The 27,571-nt window shown below is 48.1% G+C and overlaps 1 protein-coding gene across 1 annotated transcript in view; it reads left to right on the top strand.

Annotated features, from left to right (window-relative positions):
- LOC119390914 (sedoheptulokinase) overlaps positions 1-27,571 on the top strand; it is a 189,643-nt gene that overhangs the window by 156,236 nt on the left and 5,836 nt on the right. Inside the window, exons 2-3 of the mRNA XM_037658621.2 lie at positions 5,686-5,861; positions 13,134-13,334. Coding sequence (XP_037514549.1) covers positions 5,686-5,861; positions 13,134-13,334 — 377 coding nt within the window. The remainder of the gene's footprint in view (positions 1-5,685; positions 5,862-13,133; positions 13,335-27,571) is intronic.

The raw sequence follows: 27,571 nt of genomic DNA, 5'->3' as shown, positions 1-27,571 counted from the left end.
TCGTTTTGTTCCTCGATATAGTTCAGTTACACAGTTTCTACAGCTAGAATTTCTTGGCGCTAGTAGTAATCGGACTGCTGAGTATGCAGCGTAGATGAATGCTAAAGAAACAGAGATATAAGGCGAGTGCTTACAGATTCTAGAAGCACAATTCTAAGAAAATAAGCTTTAGGCATGCAGTGTACATCTTCGTTGGTGTTCGCACAGAACACTAAACAACTGCTCAGCTGTAAGCACAATCTCTGTATCACATAGACATGTCGATAGAACTTGAGCACTCTGTTGCAAGCAAACACTCACGAAATCAAACTGTGGGGCACGATGTGAACCTGTGCCAATGCTGGATAAATAAAGGTCATATATATATTCCATACTTGTTATTGTGTTATTTACTTTTTCAATATATTTGGGCTTGGGAGCACAAGTATGTATTCTTCCTGCTACTTTTAGAAGCTCCGGCTTGAAATACTGTCACATGCGCACCTTTCTTTCTATGTTTTATGTTATTGGCCAATTGCACGTGTAGTTATTGCATTGCACAAACCGTGCCAGAATGTCTGGGAACATTCCAGATTATTTTAGGATCTTCTGTTAGGCTGGAGCGTGCAATTGCAAACAGCTCAGTTTATTGTCGAACTAACGCAGCCACCAGTGATAATGCTCGAATGTTCGATGCCGCAGGTATAAATGCCGACGCGCCTTGCCACAGATCAGTTTATCGACGGCTGACGCCTGTTCGCCGCTATCAGTGTGCAGTGTGTATTGCTGTAGTTTGACTTTTCGTTTCCCGGCCACAAGTTCGGCCGAATAAAAAGTTTCATCTTGGACACACCGACTGCTGCTTTCGTCGACGTCACGACACCTTGACAATACGTAAAATCTTGTAGTGTGGCTGTGGATAAGTCCAAGTTCATGTATGTTTTAAATTACCTCTTCGATTTCCTAGGTTTTTTTTCGTGACAGTAGTTTACAGACTTTCACTTCATAGTGGTAGGTGGTACAACTGCGACATGTTAATTTAATCAAACAGCAGAAGTAGGTGTGTTCAAACAAATTTGGCACGTTTCTCTGCTATGCAAAAAAGAAAACACTACCATACTCACTGAACACAATCTCACTCATCACGACAACGTAAACGTGCTTGGTGAAGCTGTGCTGGAAGAAGTGCTCGTCACACTTATAATTTGTTTATTAGCTGTAAATAATTTGAAGGAGCCCATTGAACATATGTGCAAAGGCTAATGTAATTGAGCACAGCCTTGTAAAGCTTTGTCGTATCTTTTTGTAAACTTCTATGATCTAAACACAGTTAATTAAGGCAAAACAGTTTTGAGCATAGTGTGTAAGCTGTCTCATAAGGCACAACTAAACGTTGCATTTACGTTGCGCGGCAGCTGTATTTTCGATGGAGGCGAAAATGTTTGAGGCCCGTGTACTTAGGTTTAGGTGCACGTCAAAGAACCCCAGGTGGTCGAAATTTGCGGAGCCCTCCACTACGGCGTATCGTGATTTTGGGACATTAAACCCTAGATATTATTAGATGTTGGAAAGACTGTTAATTCCTCTCACTGCCGCGATGTTTGTTTTGTAATGTGATTTATAATTTAAAAAAAACTGACCCTACGTTTCGAGACCCGTTTGGTCTCTTAGTTTTTTTTAAATTAAGAAGACTAATGATTAAATGTGGCTGGAGAGCGTTTTTATTCTTATAATCTTGCCCAGCCAGACAGACTTCTATATATTTACCCTTAAATTTATAATTTCTGATGATTCACATGCAAAGCATGATATGATTATGAGTCATACAGTAGTGGGCAACTCTAGATTGATTCTAACTGACTGGAGTTAAACAAACGCAGTTGTAGCCTTGAAGAAGACAAGACTGCTTGTCGAAACATTTGCTGCGGCGACACCTCTTGTTAACAAATGCTTCGTCTCTTCAAGCTTCCGTCTTTCCCTGAACTTCAGACGCACATCTAAGCACACGAGTGTCTTTGCATTTCGCCCCCAATGAAATGTGACCACCGTGGCTGGGTATAAAACCTGCGTCGTTGAGCTCAGCAGTGCCAGGTAACGTAACAAATGCACGGAGCTAGTACTCAATTTCAACGCTATTGCGGTGTAGGTTGCATGACACAGTAGACAGCTAATACTTGTGGACGATTGTAGGCACACCTCCATGAGATGCCTGGTAAACCATTCACAAATACAGCATTGCAAGCGTGAGGTTCAGGATGACCTGTTGTAGCAGACGTTCACATGTTTCGCCGCACTTGCAGAGTGGACATTTGGGGGTAGTCATCCTGTCGTTGCCCGGCAATCCTGGAAAAACAATGACATCACCAGATATTGATAAGCATTATCAGTACATATTAAACTTTGCAAAAATAAGCATATAAACATAGTGAACAAAAACAGCGGTCTGTTATACATATATGTAAACGTACCTTATAATGCATGTTGTTTCACTCGGGCTAGCTTCTTTACAGGCGTGTCATGTAACAGGTGCCTTGCTCATTGCACACAGCTGTTTCTTTGTCAGACCAGGAGGCTATGGCAGAAAAAAAAATTCTTATTATAGTGACGGTTTCTTTATCACAATAAAGTGAATGTGCACTCACAATTATGTGAAGCTTTCGTTGCACTGAATGTGTAGTAAAAATAACCTAAACTGACAACAGGAGAAATGAGACCTCTAAACCTGGCTTCTCAAATGCGACTGCGGCAAAATATAACTCGTATCTTTTTTGCACTGATATGCGGGCTAGTTACGAAGATACATGCGAGACGTTGGTGATGCAGTTGCCTTTCTTTATTGCAGCGGCCTGGTTAATGTGAACCGAACGATAAACTCGGCAACTTGCTCCCACTTGAAGCCACGCCGCAAGGATCGCACGTTTTCTCATCGACAGAGTTTGACACGTTGAAAATATTAATATTGCAGTGCGTCGCCTCCGTGTGACACCCACACGGTCATTGGTAAAAAGCTGAAGCAGTGGGTTTTTATACTCACCGGTTCGTATATTCTCGGGCTTGAAACGAGTGTTCATCCGGTGAACGCTTCAACGGTCCCTTCGTTCTCCCGAAGTCTGCTGAATGCGTTTCGCGAAAGCATTTCAACGAGTCAAAACAAACAGAACGAAAGCGAGTGTCTCGGCCGGCAGTGGCTGGAAACTTTTACAGCGAAACGAAAGAGCGCGAGACCCATCCGAATGCACCGTGAACCGTTACCTGCCGTTACGTTGCCTCTGCCGCTGTATATTTTGAAATGAAGATAATGATGCCGATAGGCTGCTGACAACTACGAGTCTGTTGGAGCAAAAACTATTACAAAAGATTGATGACGTGGTAACTGGCAAGGCAAGGCCAATTCGTATAAACAGCAATTTGTTTATTGAAGTGTAACAGTAAGCAAACAACTAAACTTCCTGATTTCAAGAATATTTTAATTTGAAGTTTGGGCCCGACGAGGGCGCCCCTACATAAAAAGTCAAATAGCGCGAATGGCGGCCACCACAACGTCGCCATGTTATCCTAACGCAGAGGTTAGTAGATCCACTCCCTGTGTTTGAAGCTGGAACTCGCCGCGGTCGATTTTTTCGCCCTCTGCGGCGATCGCTGGAACTTGCGACTTTCCGGGGCCTGACCGAACCTCCAAAACACGACAACTCGAAATTGGTGACCGGGCTCTTATATTACTCCCTTATCCCTATCGGCACTGGTTAGTGTCACGACGCAGTACTTCAATTCACCGCTCCCAGACGGCGGCACCACCCCGCCCCGCCAGCCAAGAACACCGTCCTAGAGGGAATGCGTGAGAGAGATAAGGCGCGTTTGGGGTGCCTCGTGCATGTGTGTCGGAGGCGTAGTAGGTAGAGCGCCGGGCACGAGTAGGGCGAGTTGGAATACCAACTCGCCCAACAAGCCATTCTTCTGAGCATTCATAGGAGCCATCTGATTGCGTCGCTTAGGGCGAAAGGATGAGAAAACTATAGAAAGAGAAAGAACGAAAGAGAGAGATAGAAAGAAAGAGAAAGCATGGTATAGCCATGTATAGTTTGGTGCAGGAAGGCGTTGTCAAAGGGAAGTGAAGTTGGGGAGGAGGCAAAGGAGGAGGAGGGCAAAGGTAAAGCATAGCATATATCCATGTGTACTACAGTATAGTGAGAAGGTGGGAAAGAGAAGCGAGGGTAAGGAGAAGGGGAAGGCCAACAGCTTCGCTGTTTGCGAGGTCTTCGCATCATTAGTACATAGCTCTGCCCAGTTTTTTGTGTTAATTAATTGGTTAGCTAACTAATGAGATAAAACGAACCGCTTGTTTCCAGTAATTATATAGGTAATTATTTCATTACAATAATTACTGCCGTAACTAATGTCTCTATGTATATAAGATGTCGGCCGTCACAGAAAGAGTAACTATGAAGGTACCAGGCTAATGTAGCATTTCCCTTATTTTTGAGAATTCTCGAACGGATTTCTTGAATCAACCTATATATATTTATATAGCTGCAGCTTGCCCTCATTACCGCAGCGGTGTTGAAATTCGAGGGCGTCCTCCTTCCATGTGGGAGGTACAGGCTTCGACTCCCAACCGACCAGTAACCCACCAGTTTTTGCTAATGGGTGGCGGGGTACTACGACCTGGCGATCAGTTGATTACAGGTAGTCATCCCCAGAGGTGGCCGCATGATGAGGTGGCCGCATGATGGGCTTTGGGCGCGCCTTATTCCACCAGCCTTGTTGAAATGGTCGATCATCCGGGGCTACTTTTGAAGACAGAATTTCTTACTGGCAAGACATGTCCCCCAGCTGATCGGCGGAACGAAGTTGCATGTCCCTTGGGAGGACATCCCCATTACGGGGAAGTAGTGGGAAAGTGTTAGAGCAAGGTGTTTTTTGTTGTGTATATATATATATATATATATATATATATATATATATATATATATATATATATATATATATATATATATATATATATATATAATCGGAAATAGCACAATACGCAGCAGAGATATACGAAAAATTGTCAAACAGGGAATGTCGTTGGTGTCAGTGTGCTGACACGTGAACTTGGTTTCATCGGGGCAGCTCTCCTGGCGAACTCAGGTCCACTTGTCGAAACTTTGGCTTCTACGGCAATCCCTGTTCAACAATTTTTCATCACTTCAAGCGTCCAACTTCCCCTCAGCTTCTGTCTTGCATGGACAAAAATATAATTCACGTGCTACATATGGGTACATGAAAACTAGAATTCATAGGAAATTGTTTGTCTAAATATTGAGTATGTTATGTTTCACCGCAAGGAAACTCGAGGATGTTTCACCGCAAGGAAACTCGAGGACGAAGCGGAAGATACAAGGACACAACGCTACTAACAACTGCGACGCTGTTGCCGTAAAGCGATGTGTTGGTGCGAAGGTAATTTTGACACCCTTTCCCTCTTTCTTGTACATTGGTATTTATGCTGTTACCGTATGCAATAAATCTCAGTTGCTAGTCGCACTGTGTCCTCGCGTCTTCCGCTTCGTCCTTGTGTTTGCTTGCGCTGAAACATAACATATGCATTACCAACTAGCCCACCAGTCGGTTTTAAATATTGAGGTCGTATTATTATAATTTAGCCTTTCCGCCCCACATCTTAGCCGGGTGGAGATTAAAAATAGCCGGCACTCTTGTACGCAGACTACGCGAAGCGAGCTTCCTGGTGGACCTCCTTCCGGACGTGGTCGAGCCGGGCGCCGTCGCTGGCCGCCTGGAGCACCCCTGGTACGGCATCCCCGCGGGCACACCCGTGCACGCAGCGCTCGGCGACATGCAGTGCTCCGCTCTGTCCGTGGGCGCCGGAGAGACGGACGCCGGTGGGTGCGCCACTCGGGACTGTGTGCCTTGCGCGCGTTTCCTCGGAGAGAACGTGCGCTCATCTGTAATTGAGCGGCTCTATGTAGGCTTGCGCTGCTTAAGACGGGATCGCGGCATCGATGCCCGTCGCTGTAAAGTATATGCATGGCAGCCTGTGTAACATATGACACAGTTTAAAAGTATTTGTATACCGAACCTGCATTTTGATTCGTCTGCCTTTGGCAGCTTGCTTTTCAACACGCAAATTTGAGCGTCATAATTTATCCCTTGCTCTTCTCATCTGCGTGTTAAGAATGCTACGTCTCTTGCACTTTGAGTTCCTTGCATTGATTTTGCAATTTAGAAACGGCTGCACTTTTCTCTTTCAACTTGCTTCTTCAATGTGCAAGTTCACCAATATAGATACAGAGCACTTTATTGCAAAACGCCCTGATAGACGATGCCCTAAGTCAGCGTTGCGGGCTATTCCCACGTACCTGAAAAAGGGGCTGGGTGAGGCGCTGTGGCCTTTCCCTCTTACATTCTCTCAGTAATCATGTGATGGCGTCGGGGAACAAGATTCTGCAGACGCGCGATGAACCACCGTGCTCCCGCGTGGTGTGGCGACGAACCTGCGTGGCGTGCTCCAACAAGAGTTCGGGACGAGCAACAGCAACTACAGTGAACTCATGTTGCGCTCCACTTGCAAGGACGCGTTAACATCGGGCAAGGTGCCCGTGACGAACGGAAGTTTAAGTCGACTCATGCGCTGCTTCGCATCCCCACATGGCTCCCTTTAGTGGGAGATGGTGTAATTTCTTACTCGTTTTTACAGTTACAGTGAATAAGCGCTCACACGTGTACTGGTCTAGTGCGATCAGCGCCGCAAGAACGTGGTCAAGTCCCGTGCAGGGTTGCCAGGTTGAAACGACAAAAAGTAGCCAAGAAGTTGGAAAAACTAGCCAAAAAGTAGCCAACTTCAGCCGAGGGCAAGAAAAATAGCTAAAAGTAGCCACTCGTGTGTGAAAACAAATTCAACGTTGTTTTTAAAATAGTGAAAATGTCAATACATGCAGCAAAAACACTTCGCAATTATAATTTATGAGATTAAAACATAAATTGCTGGCTTTAGCAATAATTTCGCGCAGGATGAAGTTTCTTGCGCTATTGCGCAAATGAAATCATCTTTACGCGCCTTTTCCTAAATGGGTATCAGCGGCAATAAAAATGAGTGCTGCACGAACGTGCCTAAAGCCACAGTTTCTGTTACGGACGCATAAATTGTAGTCACTTCCGCAATTGTTTTTCGCGTGATGACGGAGTCCTAGAACTTAATATTCTTGAGTCGCAGTCCGTGCCTTCTCCTTAGAAACGACACGAGCATTTCGTGAGATATCCGCTTTCCAATGTTGATGAGTGTAGAGCGCCCTGGGTGCGGAGCGCTTTCGGCTGCCCTGTTCACTTCTAGTTTTTGCCCAAAGTATTTTTTTTTGTTTAATGCAAGAGCCAAATTGAATTTTAGAAGCGGGAAACACTCTTTGGTCACCATGTTTTGATACCGCATACTCGAACGCCAGCGGCTGCGACGTCTCAAGATAATGCTAATTTGGTTCAAATTGAGGCAACGGGAAACTGTAGCCAAAAAATGGCGAAGTAGCCAAGATATTTTTTCTACCGCCACCGCCCTAAAAATACCCACCATATCCACGAAGTGAATGATGTTAGAGGAGCTTACTCGGGTATAATCGGGTAAACCGTGAATGCTCCGTACAATTCCTCTACTGGCATATCAACGCGTTATACGTTGTTATAGTACCGATTGTGGTCAGGTTGTTGTCGAACCACAAGCGGTCGCAGACCTTGCAGCTGTGGCCGAACGTGTGGTCGAGGAAACCGCGCTTGAAGCGCGCGTCGGCGCCACCAACTTCAGGTAGCGACCGCTTTCGGCGCTTGGCCTCTGCATCCCGCGCCCCTGCCCCTTCGAGGTTCTCTTGCCCTCGCTTCCGCGATGCTTCAGCTTCGCGGGCTTGTATCTCGGGGTCCGCACGACGCTGACGTCTCTCTGCGGCCTCGCGAACTCTCACCGCAGGGTCTTGGCGACGAGCCCACGCTGCTGCTGCCTTGCGAGCCCACCGGTCTGCCGCCTTCTCTTCTTCGTTCAGGTTATTAGTATTGAAGCGCACTGACGACTGTCGAAAGAAAGAGGAAGGGCGCAGTTGTGGCCCTATTGGCCTCGCAATCTTTGAGTGGCGCCCTCTCGCGTATGACGTCATAGAGGGGACTCGGGTGCCGCTTATCGCGCGCGCGATCGCTGCGTTAAGGCTACTCGACGCTACCGGCCAGTCTGTCCTGCTTGAGTTATTGAAACATGAATGGGCAAGTTCATAAAGCAGTTTGTACTGAATGTTCAAGCAAAATGCCCGGAGAAATCGAGCGGAGCTGCCGTGAGGAGCACCTTCAGTGTCGATTGCTCGTGGTGTCGTCTGCTAGCCATCAATGTGTGCATCTGCATGTATGGCGACGATTTCTTTTCGCGACTGTTCTATGGCCGTGGTGCACTCAAAATGACTTTCCGGCCCGTTTTCAATCCCTGATTTCAGCTTTCGGGCTTCGGCTACCGTGTCTGCGTTGAAGCGCAATATACGTATACCGCGTGCTGCACGTGTTCGGTTGCCAAGCCTGCTCCTTCGATTCAATTCCTTTGTTCGGAGTTTTAAACGCGTGACAAGCGATGTGTGATATCATTCAAATCAAATAAATGTTCGTTACAGGCAACAACTTTTGATTAAATTCAAGTTTTCAGCAGCTGCCGTGTAAGCCTGTCGTAAGTAGTTGAAGTTTAAACAAGAAATAAAAAGGTTGAGAGCACGTGTCAAAAGGGGATGCACGACGGTGATATGAAATATATCGTAGGTTGTGCGGAGTTGTCTTTATTTTTGCAGCATATTTTAATCCCTACGTTAATAAATCAACGTTTCCTGACTCGTTCCCGGCAGTTTGAAGGCATGCTGAACAGAATTAGTGTAATCATACTAACGTAGATAAATACAAATCTTTCGCATTGAAAATCGTAGTAAGAGGCATTTGCTATAAAATAGTGCAATTCACTCCCCACAGTCCACTCCCGATAGGGCGTCATGCGGTCACTGTACTAAAAAATTGGCCGCGTATCTGCGTGCTTCGCTGCAAATGTCGTCTAAAGACGACGGAAGAGGCGCTGCGTGAGATATGGACGCCATCTGGCAATACGCCGGGAAACATGAGTGCTGTGTTGCGGGCTGGTAGTTTCGGCGCAGCAGCAGGCAAAGACCGGCGGTGACCAACACGACCGGCGGGGACGCCATCCAGCCCGAACACGCGGTTTGGCGCGAAGCGCTGAAGCAGAAGAAACGTCCGCACTCAACGAGTTCTCTCCACACACTCTTTTATTTACACGTCGCCTGGGTAAAACAGGAATGTCAGAGCGGCGCCCCATGGCATTCGTACAGTGCAATACAGAACCGAAAACGCAAAAAAACAATGAGCTCGTGCAGAGGGCACGGAGGAAGGCAAGTTTCAGCGCAGTCGCATTTTCAGCGCAGCTTAAGAAACTAGTGTCTATTGAATTACGTATGTATGCATTTTCTATTAAAGGAACACACCACCTAATATTTACCTAGTGATGTTGCACCTCAGATATGCGTGATATTTACTTTTTGATCGACAACGTTCACAAGTATGAACAGCCGTACCAGTTCAAGATGGCTGGCCCTTGGGCAAGTGGTTCAACTGTGGCCGAGTGGCTGAATCGAGTGACGTGCTGACAAACAGAAAGACAGACAGACCAAAATTTCTCCGTTTAAGTATCCCAAGAAAGACTATCGTCTTTAAAAAATTACACCATTTCCCGCTAAAGGGGACAATGAGGCGATGCGAAGCCGGAGCACTTGCACGATCGCGTTCCGTTGGCGTTCGTTGGGCATGCTACCGGCCTCGCGTCGTGGAACGCGAAGAGGAACGCTACGCGCGTCTTGTGTTCCCTCTAGCCTGGCCGTTAATTCTCACAGGGCAAGCGGGGAACGCGGTCGACAGGCGTGCGAGAGGGGGGTAGCGTAGGAGAGGAGAGAGAGGGGGAGGGGACGCGCATGCGCTGGTGCTCATCGCGGCGTTGCGCAGGAGAGAATTTCGGCATGTCTAGCCCGCGTTTCAGAGGAAGAGTGGAAAGGGGGAGGGGAGAGAGAAAGTGGAGAGGGGAAAGGGGAGAGGGGAAGAGGACAGGATGAATGGTGAGGGGGGTGGAGAGGGTATGCCATTGCGCAATAAGGGTGGTCACGCCGCACACCACCAGCATCACCACCACCACCGGATTGAACTCCGCCATAAGATACTTCGCATCTAAACGACTCGCAGGGCCCCTATGCATTTGCCTATGACGACTCGAAGGCGAAATACATCTTCTCTTTTTGTTCAGTCGATGTATCGTTCCTTCCACGCCCCCTTCCGAGTGCCTTTTGGACGTAACGTGGTTTTGCACTGCCTCCAGGATCGGAGGCATTGCAAGCTTTCTATACATCATAGAGTTTCATACAATACCTAGAGAGGAAACGGGCGCTGCGATCGTTCAACCACCATGGGAATGATGGGAAGTACAGGCTTCGGATTGGATTTCTTTAGCTAGCGAACTGTCTACGGATATTTTTCTACAGTTTCAGTTTCGTTCTTTGCGAGGCCTGGGCAGTGGGGTGCGTCGCAAAGCACTCAAGCAGTGCCTTTGCTGTTCAAAGAGGGTGAAGACCGTTAGGTTTCTTGGTTTGCTGCCACGTTGCAGCTTTACAGGTTGTATCTGACAGTTTTAGCAAAGCGTCGTGCACTCACTGCTGCGCATAGATGTAGCGTCCCATGCCACTGCAGGAAATTGCATAGAGTTCACGTTTGTTTCATAAGCGCGTCTCGCCAAACGCGTGCAAATCGGCTGCAAAACAACGGCGAAGCTGAGTAGACACACCGTTACGCTCTAACTTGACTTCACGACAAAACGAGACATGCGTTGGGGGCAGACCACTTGGACAGACGCACCTGGCATCGCAGTAGATGATACGTTATGTGTTTCGCACTCAATACGGTACTGTTATTTCCATAAATAGATAATGCGTACTTTCGAGGGAAAGACAAGCGCGTTTCTTTTAAGTGTTGTAAAGAAAATAAGTCATTATATTGTGACGCCAAATCTGGAACATAATTGCAGAGTAATGCATACCCCGGTGGTTGAATTTGTTCAGGTTTCAGTTCCATCTCACGGTCACGCAAACGTTTCGCAATAAGTTTTACGTACAAAAGAATGAAGCAAGTTTTAATTGGAAATAACTTCATATCGCTTCGTTTTACACTCGGCAAATAAGCGTTGCGAATCTCAAGAACGTAGTCCATCCGAAGAAAATCCAAAGCCTGTATTTCTCATCATTCCCATGGTGGTTGAAGCGCCGCTCAAGGAGCCCGCGTAGACACTAGCGCCAGATTCCCCTTTAGGTATTGTTGTAAGAAACTTTAGGCCATACATCACCTGGTTTTGCATTGCCTCCGTAATCGACGCCCCGATCACGGAGGCAATGCAAACCGACGATGTCATGTGACGACGTAATCATGTGATGTGACGTTATGACGTCATCAATTTTGGCAGTCTGTGATGTCATAAAGACGTCATAAGGTGACGTCACCGTGTGAGGATTTTTGCATCACTTGTGTTGACGCTGGCGACTATGGTCGCCGACAGTGCATTTTCGCGTTTGATCAGGAATCGAGAGCTTTTATCGTAAAATATTTAACCTTACAGCGCGGTAAAGAATAGCAATAACCAGCCAAAGGGGCCAAAAGAATGATGGGAAGGAGCTGTCTTGCTCCTCTACCTAGACATATTCGCCAATTTTTACTACTGTTTATCAAGCTGTATTATCGGTGGCAAATGAAACACGAACAGCGGAGCGCGTTCCCCAAGCATTAGGAACTGTATAATGCGCGCCGTCGTGTCATCACCATTGACAGGCACGCACACCCGATTAGGCAGCACTGCGCAATCGAAAGCATGAATCTGGCTCAGGAGCGGCAAACCGCAAGAGCGTATCTATCTTTAATCATAAGGGTGCGAACTGTACTACGCGCACCACTGCTGGCGTTTTATTCGGGGGCTATAGTACGTGTAACATGTTTTAATGGGCATCCAACTCACCCAATCTACGCTTGTTGTCTGCAGTAACCCGCTGGTCGATGAAGTTATCAATTTTATTTTGTCGGCAAACGTTTTGTGTACTCACTGCAATTGCGAGTGGAGTGTGAACTTTCGTTCAAGTCTGTTTACATAACGCGAACTTTTGCGAATAAGCCGAGAAATTGATCGCGCTTCGCTCCAAAGCAGCGTATACTCTCTTTAACTCAATTGGCGGGACGCTCTCGCTTTCACGTAAGCTATTTCAACGCCATCCAGCCCAGTGAGTGACACTACGAACTCGGTGGCACGATCCTGACCGCGATGGCTCTGTGTATATAGAAGATACGTTAAATGTTAACGTTTCTTAACCTCCAGTAATGCTAGCAGCCATCTAAAGAACTATCATTACACGAAAATACAGCTAGTAGTCGCGGAACGCCGTGCGACCCGCGCGAACTGTAACGAAAATGCTCTTTTTCTAGCCTCAGCCGCGCAGACGACAAAAGCCGAATCCCCGCATTTGCGTCACCGGAGCGCCGTTCGCAGCGCCGACATCGGTGGCTCACCAGGCCAATAGCGGTCTCCTATCAAAGTAGAGCACGCACCGGAGTTATGCCACCATACCGGAGTGGAACGAACGCCGCATGCTACAGTTGGCTATGCTATATGTGGTTTTGCCTGCGTTAGTATCAGCGTCAAGGCGCTTTCGAAGGACAAGAGGAAGAAGACTTCTCTTTCGCGCGAGCGTGCGGGAGCAATGAGAACCAGCGGCTACTACGGCGATGCTAGCGGGAGCAATGCTAGCGGGAGCAAGCTAGCGGGAGAAATGAGAACTAGCGGCTACTACGGCGATGGAAGAGCCCCGAGCATAATGAGCAAGCTCCTAAAAGTAGCCAAATTGGCGCAAAGTAGCCAAACCTGGCAACCTTGGTCCCATGTAGTATGATTTCCACATTACACAGAGATCATGCCGCTAAATAGTGTTCCGTGAATTATTAAACGCGGTGATTGACAATGCCGCATGGTCACGCCCCACGCTTAGGCAGTGTGGATGGCGTGTATGTATCGACTGCCTTTCGCCTTATTGCATTCCTCTTTGCCACGGTCGCAGTGCTGAACATGAGCACGTCGGCGCAGCTGTCGTTCCTACTGGAGGCGTCGTTCGTGCCGCCGACAAGCCTGGACACGGGTAGCACCCTGGAGGCCTTTCCTTACTTCGGCGGCCGGTACCTGGCTGTGGCCGCATCCCTCAACGGTGGCAACGTGCTGGCCGTATTTGTCCGCATGCTACAGCAATGGATGCACCAGCTAGGTTAGTTTCTGTTTTTCAGATGCTCGCATACCGCACTAAGGGAAGCACTGTGGTTCTGGTGGTCACCGTATTCCTTTGAGGGGCTGGTCATTTTTTACGGCCACTGAAAGTTGTGATGCAGTTTAAGGAACCGGTTCCCCAGATGGCCAAAATAGTCCAAAGCTCCGCAGTGAACTGCTGATGTCTTAGCGACTGTGCAACTTTTAGACGTTATCTCCTAAGTTAATAAGCATGAAATATATGCAGCAATACAACAAACTGATTTCTGCCTTTTCTGGAGTTTGTTGAGTCGTCATATCTGAAATCCGTCGCTGAGCCTTCCAGCTGAGCCGACCTCCAGCCTTTATTAATACTGAAAAAAATTGCGAGCAACCGATATTTCTTATGCAAATTTTTTGGCTGTCAACTATACTGAGCTAAAAAATTCTTGCCTACAACAAGCATTCGGGATTCGCTTTCTGTTGTGAAGACCTAGCTGTGGCAGCACACGAGAACATCACTGGCTCCATCATGCTTATCGCCGAACTCCGTTGCCGCCTCCGCGGCTGCTTTTGATGTGCGCCAACAAGACTCTCTGTTAGAGCCTTCTGATCCAATATTTCCATCACTCTAAGCTAAAAGGGTGTTAAAAGGGTGTGTGGTTTGTCCCTTTGGAAACTAATGGGGTTGCCACAACCATTATTCCCTTTAAGGACTAACGGCACCGTGTCTAACCCATGCAGCTAACTGTTAGTCGCCACAGTTCAGCTCAATGGACTAGCATTTAGTTCTCGCATTTACACCTTACCGGTCAACCGTTAGTCCCGGCAGTTTCACGTCACCGGACGAACGTTCGGTCCACTCATATACTCCCTTCGGATGAACTTTCGATCCCCAGTTCAAATGATCCCTTAATCCCCAGGGGACGATTTTCTGGATTTACTCTCCGCAAGGCTTAATACTTTTTTCGCGTGCTTCTTTCGCGGTGAGCAACAAATGGCGCGGCAAACACACGAAAAAATACTTAGTCATGCGTGTATCACTGCTTTCGCAATCAATGCGACAACGGAAGATAAAAGTGAGACAATGAAACGTTTTATTTTTTTCTATACATATTAAGTTTCTGCATTCTTTCATTGAATGTGCAATACAGGTCCAGTCTTGTTGTCGTATTTCGTACCGTCCTTTTTCTGAAATTGCTCCAAAGGAAGCGACAGATGAATGGCATTGCACGCGTGCACACAGCATTCTGCGCGTTGTGCAGTGATGCTATCGAGGACTTCTGATATGGTGCAAGCAATTTTTGTAGCAACAAAATTTTCATTTTGGAGCACTTTGGAGCAGCAAAAATATTCATCGTGGAGCGCTTTGGAGCAGGTAATTTTGCATATTGGAGCACTCTGGAGCAGCTAATTTCACATCTTGGAGTATAATGAGGAAGAAAGTTTCATTTACATTCAAGTACCTGAATAGTTATTATGGGGCTTTTATGAAGAGCTAGAAATATTTCGATTCATTGCAAATCTCATGGAGCAAATCATCTCAGGAGCACTCCATATTTCACTTGATAATGCAAAAATAAGGGCGTCATGCATGCACTTGAGTGTTCTCAAATAACCTCTTCTGCGATTTTTTTTCGAAACTCGCAAATAAACAGAATACTGGATAATGAAAATTGTTCTTTATGAAACAACGCTCTAAATACATCTATGGGGATATAAGCAAAAGTGGTATACAAACACTGCGACATACAACAGTGCCTCATTGCTAAAGACTCACACTGTCCCCATTACATTCCCCTAAGGCGACTCAAAGGCGAAAGCGAGGTTGTTTTTCTTCTCGATCTATTGTATTGCTACGCATGACATGACTTCACTTAGCTAGGCCCAGAAAGCCAAGTTCTTCCGACACACCTTTCCCTCTCTCTGAGGTCTCTCTGTGCTGTAGCAAGAGCATTCTCGCAGTGCTTGCAGACTATGACTTGCGCATGCGCCGGCTTTCCTGGAAAATGGCGATCCGCTTTAAGCCGAGCGTCCGCGAAAGTAAGCGAAAGTGCATTCAGAGTGGGGGGGGGGGGGGTAGGTATAACAAACTTCGCTTTCCCATCACAGCAAAGATGTATACGGCTAGGACGTTTCGTTTGTATGCCAAAAAACCCCTGGTGCCCTCTAGGTAGCAGTGGAAAAAAATAATGCGTATTCAAAGTTAACAGCCCGGCCGTTAACAACCTTTCCTTACATACCAAACTGGCCTCCACCATGTCATCTCTGTGTCGTGCGCTAAACTGTTTCTCTGGTCGTCCAGCTTATAGAGTGGAATGACTCCTCATTTTTTAGCAGCGAAGCTGTTGAAGCTATCGGCAACTTGTGCTGCGTCGTGCATAAGTTCTCAGGTGGGTATGAGTGACAGGAATTGGGCAAGCCCCACTACCGAGTACAGCAGGCGCGACAGTTAAATGAAAACTGTCGAAAACGTGAAACACTTGAGAGAGATATAGAGTGAAAAAGAAAGAGATAGAAAGGAAGAAAAACAGGAAATAGCGACAAAAATGTAGTGACAGAAAAAGCCATAGAAACAAGACACAAGAAAGAGGTAGAATAAACAGAGACCAAGACAGAAAGACAGAGAAAAACAGAGAGAAGCAGACGGAGATAATGAGGTAGAAAGAAAGAGGAAGCTATAGAGAGAGAGAGAGAGAGAGAGAAAAGGAAGAAAGAGATAGAGCACGAAAGAGAAAGAACCCGATAGAAAAAAGACCTACAAGAAACAGAGATAAACAGAAAGAAAAAAATAATGAGAAACAAGGAAGGTCACCCCGCTCCGCTCTTACTTCAGGCTTCGTACCACTAGGGCGATGCTGCCATAATTTTTTTTTATTGCGATAGCAACTACATGGACACTCTCGGCGGGTTTTTGGCGTCGCCGTTGCAGTCATTTTCAGTATAAAGTCCCAATTGATAACATCTCCCCGCACATCGTATGTTCTACCGCGAGTAAAAGCTCTGGCCGAACGCGGCTGAAGCGGAGATGAAACGAGCCGGCCGTCTCCGTCGACCGGAGGGTGCATGCGATAACATCACCCCGCGCGCGAGGCCTGCCATCGACCGCTAATCGAGCAGAGAGGAAACGCCCCGCCTGTCTCTCGTGACGAGCATGAGGGGATGGGAGGGACGGGATGGGTCGGAGGGGGCAGGGCGCTGCGTCGCTCGAAGGGCGCGGTGGCTGGAGCGCGCGCTATCTCGGCATGCATCAGGAGACGGGTCGTAAACTTGCTGCACCCTCAACGCTTACTGCGCGTTTAGACAACTGATAGTACGAAAACCGCTTGGGCCCCTGGGGCGGCCGTATTCCCTTAAACCAGCGTTTTGTTGAGTTACGCGAGATCGGATGTAGAAGAGTTATAACTGCTAGACTTACTTCGTATAGCAGTAGAATATTTTGTTATCGCATTCACTGCTTCGCCTTTAAGCGAAACTAATTTTTTTTAACCGTCAGCTAGTGACCCTGGAAAGCTAGAGGCGGACGTGTAACATAGCGTAGCCGCTTCACAAATGGCCTTCCGACGCCAGGGCCGTCAGCGACGGGCCCGCTGTGACATCTGCACATACTAAAAAAAAGTCACAGTTTCGCCGCAAGGGCGAAGCAATTAATGCGATAGCAATGAACTAATGCTATACGAAGTGAGGCTCGCCAATGGATACTCTCAGTTTGAACAGCGCTTCTGTTGCAAAGGCGGCCGAAGCAGCGAAGGAAACTAGCGTGCTTCAAGTGTCGAGCTGTGACACTTGATAGTTCGCGCTCATCTTCTGTTTGTTCGTTTGGCGGCGTCCGTGAGCTCGAGTGACATTCGTACGCGCCGTAACATGAGCGCGGACATCGCGTTGAAAGCGTGAAACATTCCTCTACCCCTCGCCACGAGAAAACCGCGCGAGCAGACAGCGGAAGGGCAAGCTTCTCCCATGCGCAAATATAAGAAGAAGCGAGCGAGCGAGCTCGCCGACGACTTTTAAATGCGCCCGTCGGGCTCCTAGCGCCACCTCGCTGGTAACGAAGAAACGCTTATTATCGCCTCCTGTCTCTGAGTCCGTCCAGCGCTAAATGGTGTGTATATAACGCTCGCCGTTAGCTACGTGGAGGATCTGCGTTTCGTGGCGTAGTAGATAGCGCCGCTCGCTGCGGAATAAGAGGTCCCTGGTTCGATTCCGCGCTTCGGAAGCATTTTTCTGAGTTATTTTTCTGTGGGGCCTTTATATATATATATACATACGTATACATATACGGTGCATGACGGCGGCGACGGCGACGGCAAAATCCAGCCGAGACTGCCCATATAATTGCTATCGCAATAAAACAGAATTGCTGATGCTTCGACCAGGAGGCATACTTTTAGTAATGAGAGGACATTTAAAGAAAAGCAAGCAAAATATTCGAATGAGGCCCTAACGCTCACGAGCTCGAAAGGCAGCGCCTTTTACGTGGTAATTAACGCAAGAGCGATTAAAACTTGGATGTGCTGGTGGAAGAACATTACGAAAAAGCTCCCCTGGATGAAGATACATGGATAAGGTATAATAGAGGAAATGCGTTCCCACCATTCACGTGCTCTTTCTTCTATGGACGTGAAGCACGAAAAATTCGATATTGTTCGGCAAATTCGATATCTATGGCGAGTTTTCGCAGATTTCATTCCGCGATGTCCAGAAACAGGTGACAGACATTTTAGCAGCACGCGTGTAGTTATTATTGAACATTGTTTTAATTACGTGCCGTGCGACGCCTGAAACAAGCTACTAGCAGCATTTCTGGAACAGGTGACGTCCGCCGATGAATCGCCGAAACACTTTCTCGCTACCGAATGGCCCAGGCGTTACGAGCCTCTGCGGAGGATGCGTCTTGCCGTCGAGTTGGCTTGCACTACGGAAGCTGCGTTGCCACGAGCATGGCGTGAGGGTTTACTCGGGACGCACGCGCGAGCGCTATTCATTCAGTGGAATAATTCTTGGTGTGTGGGTGTGAGTTGGCGGCTCCAAGATCAAGCTGCACATGTTTTGACGAGCCGGAAGTGCGATTGCCAGTGATGGGCGCCCCCAAACCCAAGACTCTGGCGCAGTAAGTTGATTTTATCAGGATGGCGCAGTAAATCCAACTTGGCGCATTTTGGCGCAGTTGGCGCAGGAGTGAAATCACGGATGTGGACAACGGCTGCATCCTGCAAAGCACAATAAGATTGCAAATAATTAGTCACACGTGACAGAGAAGATGAAGACGCACGCACATGGCAAATATGTGAAAGCGAAATAAAAGCATGTTTAAAATATGACATGCAAATGATTTCACCGTGATGTCATACATCATCAAAGACGCATTTCGAATCACACAGCGCAACAGCTCAAGTGCGGTTGCCGCAGCCATCTCGCCGAGGCGCCGCCAATCACCGTGCCGCAAACGAGTCGGCGAGGTTTCTGCGAGCGGCGTCAGATAGCTAGAGCAAGCCCGTCAGGCGCCGCTGCCGCCAGCGAACCTCGAGCAAAAGAGCGAGCGAACGCGGGGATTCCGCCACGAACGGCGCCGAGCTGCTTGCGAGCGCGCGACGAGGAAGGAGGAGGATACAACGTTTCTTAATGAGAATAAGAATGAAAAATAAATAAAAATAAAAGGAGGGGAAATTCAAAGGGTGGTTTCCCCATTCCAGGACACCAGTGGCCGCCGCTGCTCGCCCGGCTTGATCCAGGAGACCCCTTTGGGTCTTCAGGTCAGTTCGGGCGAGGACGGCCTCCCAAGGCTCCCCCAGCATCGTGAGTATCAGAGGCGACTGTGCCTCCATAGGTTTGCTCTGGCATTCCCATGTGACGTGCTGCAGCGTCGGTCGCGACTCGCACCACGGACATTGGTTCGGATATACATTGGGGTTTATATGATGAAACCTTTCCAAATGTGGATAGGTGTTAACCTGAATTTGTCGAAGGCTGCGAGCTTCGTCTACTTTAAGTGATTTGTGCGGTGGGGCATACCGCTGTCTTGTCTTACGTTGATGCTCCAGTATATCGCGAGCAGTGTGAGGGTCGTTTTGGTTATCGCCGTCCTTCTTCGCTCGGTTAGTGAAATCACGAGCTAAGGTGTGCGCCAGCTCATTACCCGAGATACCCTCGTGGCCTAGGCACCAGATTATGGCATGGTCCTGTGTCAGCCTGTCGCCGAGTATTCTCGAGGCGACACTCGGTAGTCCTCCACGTAAAAACATCCTACAAGCCTCCTGCGAATCAGACAGGACTAGCGCGGAGGTATTCTCCGCCTGTTTAGATCTAATGGCTTCTAATTCTAGTTCTAATAGCAGCTGCTTCCGCCGTTGCGGTACAGGTCGTGTTAACCGACGCTGCTACAGTTTTAAAGGTATGTGGCAGTGGTTGGACTGCTACTATAACGCAGCCCTGGCCTGATTTGGCGGCATCGGTGTACACCACCTCATGACTCTGGCCAAACTGTTCTTGAAGCTGTCGAGCTCTAGCTTGTCTTCTCGCCCCGTGGTACAATTTACTCATGTTTCGCGGAATGGGGCAGACGGTTATGTGTTGTCGTGTTTCCCTAGCCATAGTAGTAATGTTCTCCTTGCAGTATTGTGGTCTAGTAGGGTATCCCAAGCGAATGAGGGTTTCTCTGCCCACCTTTGTCAGGCATAGTCGTTCTTTCTGCGAAAGAAGCGTTGCTGCCGCAAGCTCTTCGAAAGTGTTGTATACACCGAGCGCTTCTACTTTTTGATTTGATGCATTAAGCGGTATACCTAGGGCAGCTTTGTATGCTCCCCGTATGAGCAAGTCAATTTCCTTAATTTCCGTTGGTGTGAGCTCCTGATATGGCAGTCCATATGTGACTCTACTAAGCACGAAGGCTTGTACCAAGCGTAGGGTTTCCCCTTCGTTCAGACCTTTGCCCTTCCTTGTTATCCTATGAATCATTCGAGCTATATTTTTCACTGTACATTTAAGGACTTTAATTGTATAACTTGCTCTTTTGTTGCTTTGCAAACATAAGCCTAATACTCTCATCGTCTGTCTCTCCGGCAGCATCTGATCTCCTATGCTAAGTTGTACCGCTGGTTTGTTTCAATAATTTTTGCCATGGACGCGGATAAACTCCGATTTATCTGGGGCACGTGCCATGTCATTCCCTTCGGCAAACTCCTGGATTGTGTTTATCGCTTCTTGTAAGATTTGCTCCTTCTTTCCTAGTGAGCCTTTATTGACCTATAGAGTGATGTCATCTGCATATAGGGCAAATTGGAGTTCAGGAATTCGCTCCAGCTGCTTTGCTAGCCGATTCATTGCTATATTAAAGTGGAATGGGGAAAGGACTGCGCCTTGCGGCAGGGTTGCCAATGGTGGCTACTTTTCGCCAAATTGGCGAATTTGAGAGGCCCGTGGCGACCTAAAATTATGAATGGCGACATGGCGAATTTTTGGCGATTTTCGGGTCAGGTCTCCACTGAGTTATGCATCCTAAGCTCAGTGTCTTCACAACGAATGAGCGGCACTATTCTCCGTGTTTTTCTGGGTTTTGAGGTGCACATTACGTGCCGTTCGGTATGTCCGTCCTGTAACTCGTGTGTACCTCCTCAATTGATCTAGATGCTTCTATGTTCTCAATTCATCGAGACTCATCTAGATGCTTCAAAGCTTCTCTAAAGTTTCGCTTCTGAAGGGGATAGAGGACGGGTTGGTCGTGTGTTTCGGCCATTTGTTCCGCCAAAGCTCCAACTGTTCTGAGTAGCTTGGCGACTTATTGACTGCTGCAGTATCCCCTAAATGAGCTCGTATAGCGAAGATTGGCGGATATGCGCGTGTTTGTGCAATAAAAAAGTATTTATTCAGGCATTTTCCAGTGTTCTTGGTGAGCGTGTGCAATGAAAACAAATGCTATATAACTTTTTACACTGTCTACCCGTTCAATTATAACGCATCGGATTGACGCGGGTAGATATAAGTGACTATAGGAAAGGGACAGTGGCGTCCGGTATCATATTAGTTCACACTGAGAGGCATGACTCACTAATGAACGGTACCTGTAAGACTTCTGTCTTACTACTTTCAATAAACCTGTTAGTTCTTTTTTTCATATAAGGGGATGTAAAGTTGTCTACAAACAACGCCTTCACGGTTTTCGCCCAAGATTTACCACACTTTTCTCTCTGAAACGAGCGGACAGGGATGGAAGGATATCATGAGCGTTTTATCCTTTCATACTTGCGCCTCCGCGCACATTTTGCGGCTAGTCGGAGAACCAAGGTGCACCAAGCGCACCCATGGTGAAGCGGGCGATGCGACTGGTCTTGAGAAATGTCAATACACTTTAAGGGCTTTGGGTGGCACTGTATGCTACGGGGCTATACATAAGCGGAAATTCTTATTCCTAGGATATGCCGCAAATATCTAGAATGGCGACTTTCTTGGCGAAATTTGTAAAAAAATGGCGACTTTTGGCGACTTTGTGCTCGTCGTTTGGCGACATTTACTCGAAAGTCAGTGGCAACCCTGCCTTGCGGCGTGCCTTTACTTGGCATTGGAAATTTTTGGGAGCGTATGTTCTCCATGCCAATGGCTGCTGTACGGTTTGAAAGAAACGATTTGATATAGTGAAATGTTCGAGCACCGCAATTCAACGATTGCAGTTCTTCCATTATAAGTCTATGAGAGATTGTATCGAATGCCTGCCTGAAGTCCGGTGCTGCGACGACGTTCTCGCCTCCAGTAGTTACATTCTGAAGCACTTCGTCCTTTATGCGTAGGAATATATCCTGCGTAGATAAATGTTGTCTAAACCCATACATGTTGTCAGGCAAGTAGTTCCCTTTTTCTATATAATCTGAAAGCCTGGTGTGCACCACCGTCTCAAAGAGTTTGCCAAGGCATGATGTCAAACATATTGGTCGAAGATTATGAAGCGTTTTATCCTTTCCGGGTTTCGGAATAAGCAATATCGTGGCTTCCTTCCATTGGCTAGGTATCTCTCCCCCATCCCAGACTTTTTCATTAAAGTACTGGGTAATTTTTCTAAGTTGCTGATCACTCATATTTCGCAGCATCGCATTAGTTATGCCGTCCTCCCCCGGAGCCGAATGCCTTCTACGCGACATTGCAGCCGCGAAGACTTCCTTATAGAGGCATATAGGTCTTGATTTTCCGAGCCTTTATAATCGAGGTCCTGTATATTTTCCCCGCCGCTGCCAATGTATTTGTCCCGAAGAATGCGTAACAATGCATCATCATCCCCTTTGAATTCTCCAGCTAAAGTTCGCAACGTTCTAGTTGTAGTGGTTTTTGTGTTCATGGGGTCTAACATACTTTTTAGAATTGCCCACGTTTTAGCGGTAGAGAGCGTTCCCCGCAATGAATCGCAGAAGTTGACCCAGTTGCTAGCCTGAAGCTCCCGGGCATATTCATTCGCTTTTTCCGAGAGGTCTGTGATTTTGGCTTTTAGTTTTCTATTTAATCTTTGTCTTTTCCACCTTTTGATGATGCTACGCCGGCCTTCCCACAAGTGCATGAGATGTGGGTCTACTGCTGGAGTTCTGTCATTAATTTTGATGTGCTTGGTGTGTAAGGTGTACGCCTCCTTTGTATCTGCCACCCATTCTTCTAGCGTTTCTAGCGGCTGCTGTGCCACTGGATACTGCCTGTATGCCACCCAATCAGTTATTTTGGCAGTCCCAAACGTTCTTTTCAACTTGGGAGTAGAGGTAGAAAATCTGATTATAAAGTGATCACTCCCCATATTTTCATTAAGATTTTGCCAGGATCCTTCTTTAACATTGTAGGTAAAGGTGAGATCTGGATACGTGTCCATGCAAACACTATTACCAAGTCTAGTTTCGGCCTGGGGCATGGTCTCCAGTTGAAACTCGCATCTCTCTATTGCCTTCAATAGATCTGCGCCTTTCTTGGTGTTTTTCCGGTATCCCCAACTAGTATGGGGGGCGTTGAAGTCGCCTGCGAAGACTAATCTATCCTTGTGTCCCATGTGACCAAGAGCCCACTCGAGCATCTCGAGAAAGTTGACTTGACGTTCTTTCGGCAGGCTGTAAATATTAAGAATAAATGTTTTAGCTTTTCCCTTTTTAGTGGTGTGGAGCTCAATCAGTTGATGCTCAGTTAGGCATTCGGATTGATGATAAACACTGCTCGCGATACGTTTATGCACCAATGTAGCGATCCTAGAGTATTTTAAGTTTTGGATGGTGTAATAATCCCTTAATTTTATTACGCCCTTGCCAATCTCCTGTAAACATATGATGTCTGGTTGTGTAATTCTAGCGTCTATGTATGATTGAAGCGCTGCCGCTCGCTTGTGGAACGAGCGGCAGTTCCAGTGTCATATCTCAACGGAGTCAGCGGTGCGAGTTGTATTACTGGCCATGGTTAATCACACTTTCGACATCGGTAGAGTCGGAGGCTACCCCATTTTTAATTTTACTAGCCATGGGCGCATCCGGATCGCTGCAAGCTCTTTTACGCGAGATTTGTTGGGTATTCATTTGCTTGTTCACATAAGCCTTGTGGCTCTGTAGTTCCGCGTATAATTGTTGTTGAAAATTTTGTAGGCCCTGCATCTGTTGAACTAGGTGGGTCATCGTTTTTGCAATGCTGTCCAACGTGACGGGCTGAGTGGACACTTTATCTGTGGCATTAGTTTTGACTATCGCGCCCCCGGAGTTTTGTAATTGCATCCTGAGAGCTGCTACTTCCAATTTGAGTTCGCCCAAAGACTGCTTTAATTGTCTGCTTTCCAAAAGTATCCTCTGATACTCAGGGTGAGATGTTATAGGGGTCGCCCCTCGTGCCGTGCCCGCTGCCCTGCTCAACTGCTGCTGGGTTGAGCTCCCGGCTGCCACCGGCGCCCTGTTTGGGGTAGGCGATCGGGATTGAGGACGGGAGTTAGGTTGCGACTTTGGAGGTCCTTCTTCTCAAAATTTCTTCCCTTTGTCCGTTGATCTTGGTTGCGGCTTTCGTTCGTACTTTTTATTTTCGGGTATGTCCGCCTGGTTCCTAAGCTGGGGCCATTCTTCATCGTCGGTGTCCTCCGATGAATACCACCTTGGTTTTGGCGGCGATCAAAATGCTGCTTTTTGTGCTTGTTTGTCTGTCTTCTGGTCGTGTAGTTTCGGCTGCTGCTGCCTTACCGGCTGCTTGAAGCGCTGTTTGCATTCTTTTGTTCCCGTCAAGTGACCTTCTCCACACGTGGAACATACAGGGTTGCAGGGGTGGTCCGGTTGAGGCTCCTTCATTCCACATCTGTGACACACAGTGATGTGGGGCGTCGGGCAAACGTCCGTTCTGTGTCCCGTCTGCTTGCAGGCATAGCAGAACTGTATCGTATTTTTGAATGGGTAACAGGGTACCTCGCAGCCCATATAATACACAAATCTCGGTGTTATAGAACCGAAAAAGGTGATCACCGCTGTCTTAGTCTCTCCAAGCATTCTGGCTCTGAGGATGTCGACTCCTTGTGTTCGTATGCGCAGGTTTGCTAGCAGAGTGTCCGGGCTTGCGTTGGGAGTGATGCCATGTATTACTCCTTTTCGCGTGCCATCCCCTACTGCTGCATAGGCATTGACAGCATGCAGTCTTCCGTTGAGAGTGAGGCCCGTGATTTTTCTGCTCATATCTGCCACCTCCTGGTCGGGAGTGGAGATGATGAAAATGTTGAATCCTGGCTTCAGCCGGAGCAGGAATTGGCTGCCGGTTATTTTGCCTTGACACGCGTTCACTACTGCTTCTGCAATTTGTGGTGCCGTTAGTTCACTTATAGGTAATCCTTGGCATGGTCTTACGACGACTTTGAAGTCTTCCTTGGGGAGTGGTGGTAGCTTCCGCTTATACGGTCTTCTTTGCGACGTAGGTTGCGCAAGTGAGTTGGATGGCGGACTCGAGAAGTCACAGTCTCCGTCAGTTGTCGTGAGTTTCTTTCCCGCCTTCGCGAGAGCTTTCTTTTTACGAACGGTAAGGACCGTCTGCCAGCCTCCATCGTCGTCGCGTACCTTGCCTCCAGATATTCCGTCGTTTCCTTCGTTGTCTTGGTGGGTGATGCAATCCCCCGCTTCGCTATCTTGGCATTCCATTTCAGCCTGGTCAAAGTTCGAGGTATCAGGTTGTGCCTTGTGGTCTGTCTTTGGGCGTATACTCTTTTTAATCGGCGTTTTCAGCGCTTTCGGCCGGGCATGGGACGCCGCAGACGCTCTCGTAGGAGCCGCCGAAGTTTTCGCCATATAGAGCTGCCGCGCCGTCGACGCTCCCTGCATCTCAGGCCTAGGCGTCTCGCTGCCGCTGCGTTTCTCACATGGGCATAGTGGTCATGTCTTCGTCCAAAAAAGATGTGAAAAGACTGCTCACCGGGAAGAATTGGTTATCCAAGGGTGGCCTTGATGTTCCCTGAGCTCAGTGTGCCGGCACAGTCCAGGTAAGTCACAATGAAATCACATAAAATTCGCGACGAGGAAGCCGACGGTAATGAAGACCAATTTCGATGAGCGAGCGGCAGTACAGCAAGCGAACGCGGCGGCGAGCAGCTTGCGAGCCAGTGACAGGGAAGCCGACAGTATTGGCGACCAATTTCTACAGAGTTCCGAAGCCAGCTAAAGTCGGCTAGCTAAAGCCCCTGCCAGCCCATGTCGGCGCACTTCATGCGCGCAACATAAAACTGAGCTCGTTGCCGGCCACCGCAATGAGTTTTGGTTGACTCGCAGCACAGCGGCGAGGCCTCTGCCCAATATCGCGAGCCCGCAGCTCATCATCGCGGCGGACACTCGATGACCGAGCGTCCAGGCGGCCGACGGCAATGGCGGCCAATTTCCAGGCGGTCTCAAAGCACAGGAGAGCTGACGCCCAAGCCGGCTTTCCCGGTGCATTTCGTGCGCGCGATATACAACACGATCGAGCACGTTGCTGGCAAGCGCGATGAGTTTCGCGCACGCGATAAGTATTGCAGAATAAACAATGATCACTTACTTGTGAAAGAATCCAACGCCGATATCTGCCCAGAGACAGATTGAAATCGTGGATCCGATAGGCCTATTGTATTCTCGGCCGACATTCCCAGCCGGTGGCGACGCAGCGCCGTGACTACGCCGGGGATGTACAGCGAGGCGTCGCGACGTGTAGAGACCAGCTCCAGACTTCATGGGTGCGCCAAAACGTAGAAGCCGCACCACACGCTCATCCACGCATACGTGTATATCGAAGGCACTGCGGCGTAGTTCCTAGATTGTCTAACTGTCTGAGCGCGACACAGCCGCCAAGACACTAACTCGAACACAAGTAGGAAGACTGACCCGAGTGAGGAGGAAGGTTAGTCGCCTTGGGGACAACGGTTTGCACACGGAACGCATCTCTGCACACGGACTGTATCTCCCACGCAGTTTACCCCTTCGCAGGCTAACTGGTTTGCACACGGTACGCATCCCTCTGTAGTTGTTCCTCAACGGTCTATCCGTTCATCTCGCGCGCCTATTGGGCTCCGTTACTCCTCTTTCAGGTAATTTTGCCTTAGAGTGTGGGGCTAAAGACAAAAAGGAAAATGGCGCTAGAACCATGCGGTGAATTCAATAAAGTGCCACCTCCGTTGTTCGCTATACACCGATGCGTCACGATCGCGCCTTGTTGCCGTGTCTTTTACTATGGCGGCAGGAAGGACAAAACGTCCTTTACCTGACATAGTGAGTTGCCGGAGTAAAAGTGCGCCAGGCACCCGCCTTCGTTCATCATAACGTCTCCCGCAAAACGGCGTATCCTCGTGCGCTTATCCGGTCTCGAATTGTACCTGCCCTTGCTGTAGAAAAACGTCGCATTAATAAATACTGACGTCTAAAGACCAGCGAGACGCGCGAAGTTCGTCACAGTTTCACACAACTCGCTTTTGTCTTCAAACGAGTCCGACTGACTGTTCACGCCGATTCGCTGCGTACTGTGTGGCTGAAATTCCGCAAAAGGACACGCGCGGAGACATCCTGTACGTTTTGCTGCAGCGAGAAACGCAGAAAATGTTTGAGTTCGGCATTTCTTGTAACTTGCGAGGGTTATTCACAGTCGACACCAGGCGCATAAGTCACTACCACTGCGCCCGCGTCCCCGTAGGGCCAGCGTCGCCTGCCAAGTCTGTGCTTGTCGCCACTACATTAGCCGCCATCGGTGGCTAAATTACGTCTGCTGGGGACCTGTACCATGGCTGGTGGATATATGCGCCTAAACTCCGGCCCAATTACACATAACATG

Source organism: Rhipicephalus sanguineus, chromosome 4, assembly GCF_013339695.2.
Source record: "Rhipicephalus sanguineus isolate Rsan-2018 chromosome 4, BIME_Rsan_1.4, whole genome shotgun sequence".
NCBI classification, from domain to species: domain Eukaryota; kingdom Metazoa; phylum Arthropoda; class Arachnida; order Ixodida; family Ixodidae; genus Rhipicephalus; species Rhipicephalus sanguineus.
The sequence above is the reverse complement of the archived record's forward strand: the minus strand, read 5'-3'. Positions and strand labels throughout refer to the sequence as shown.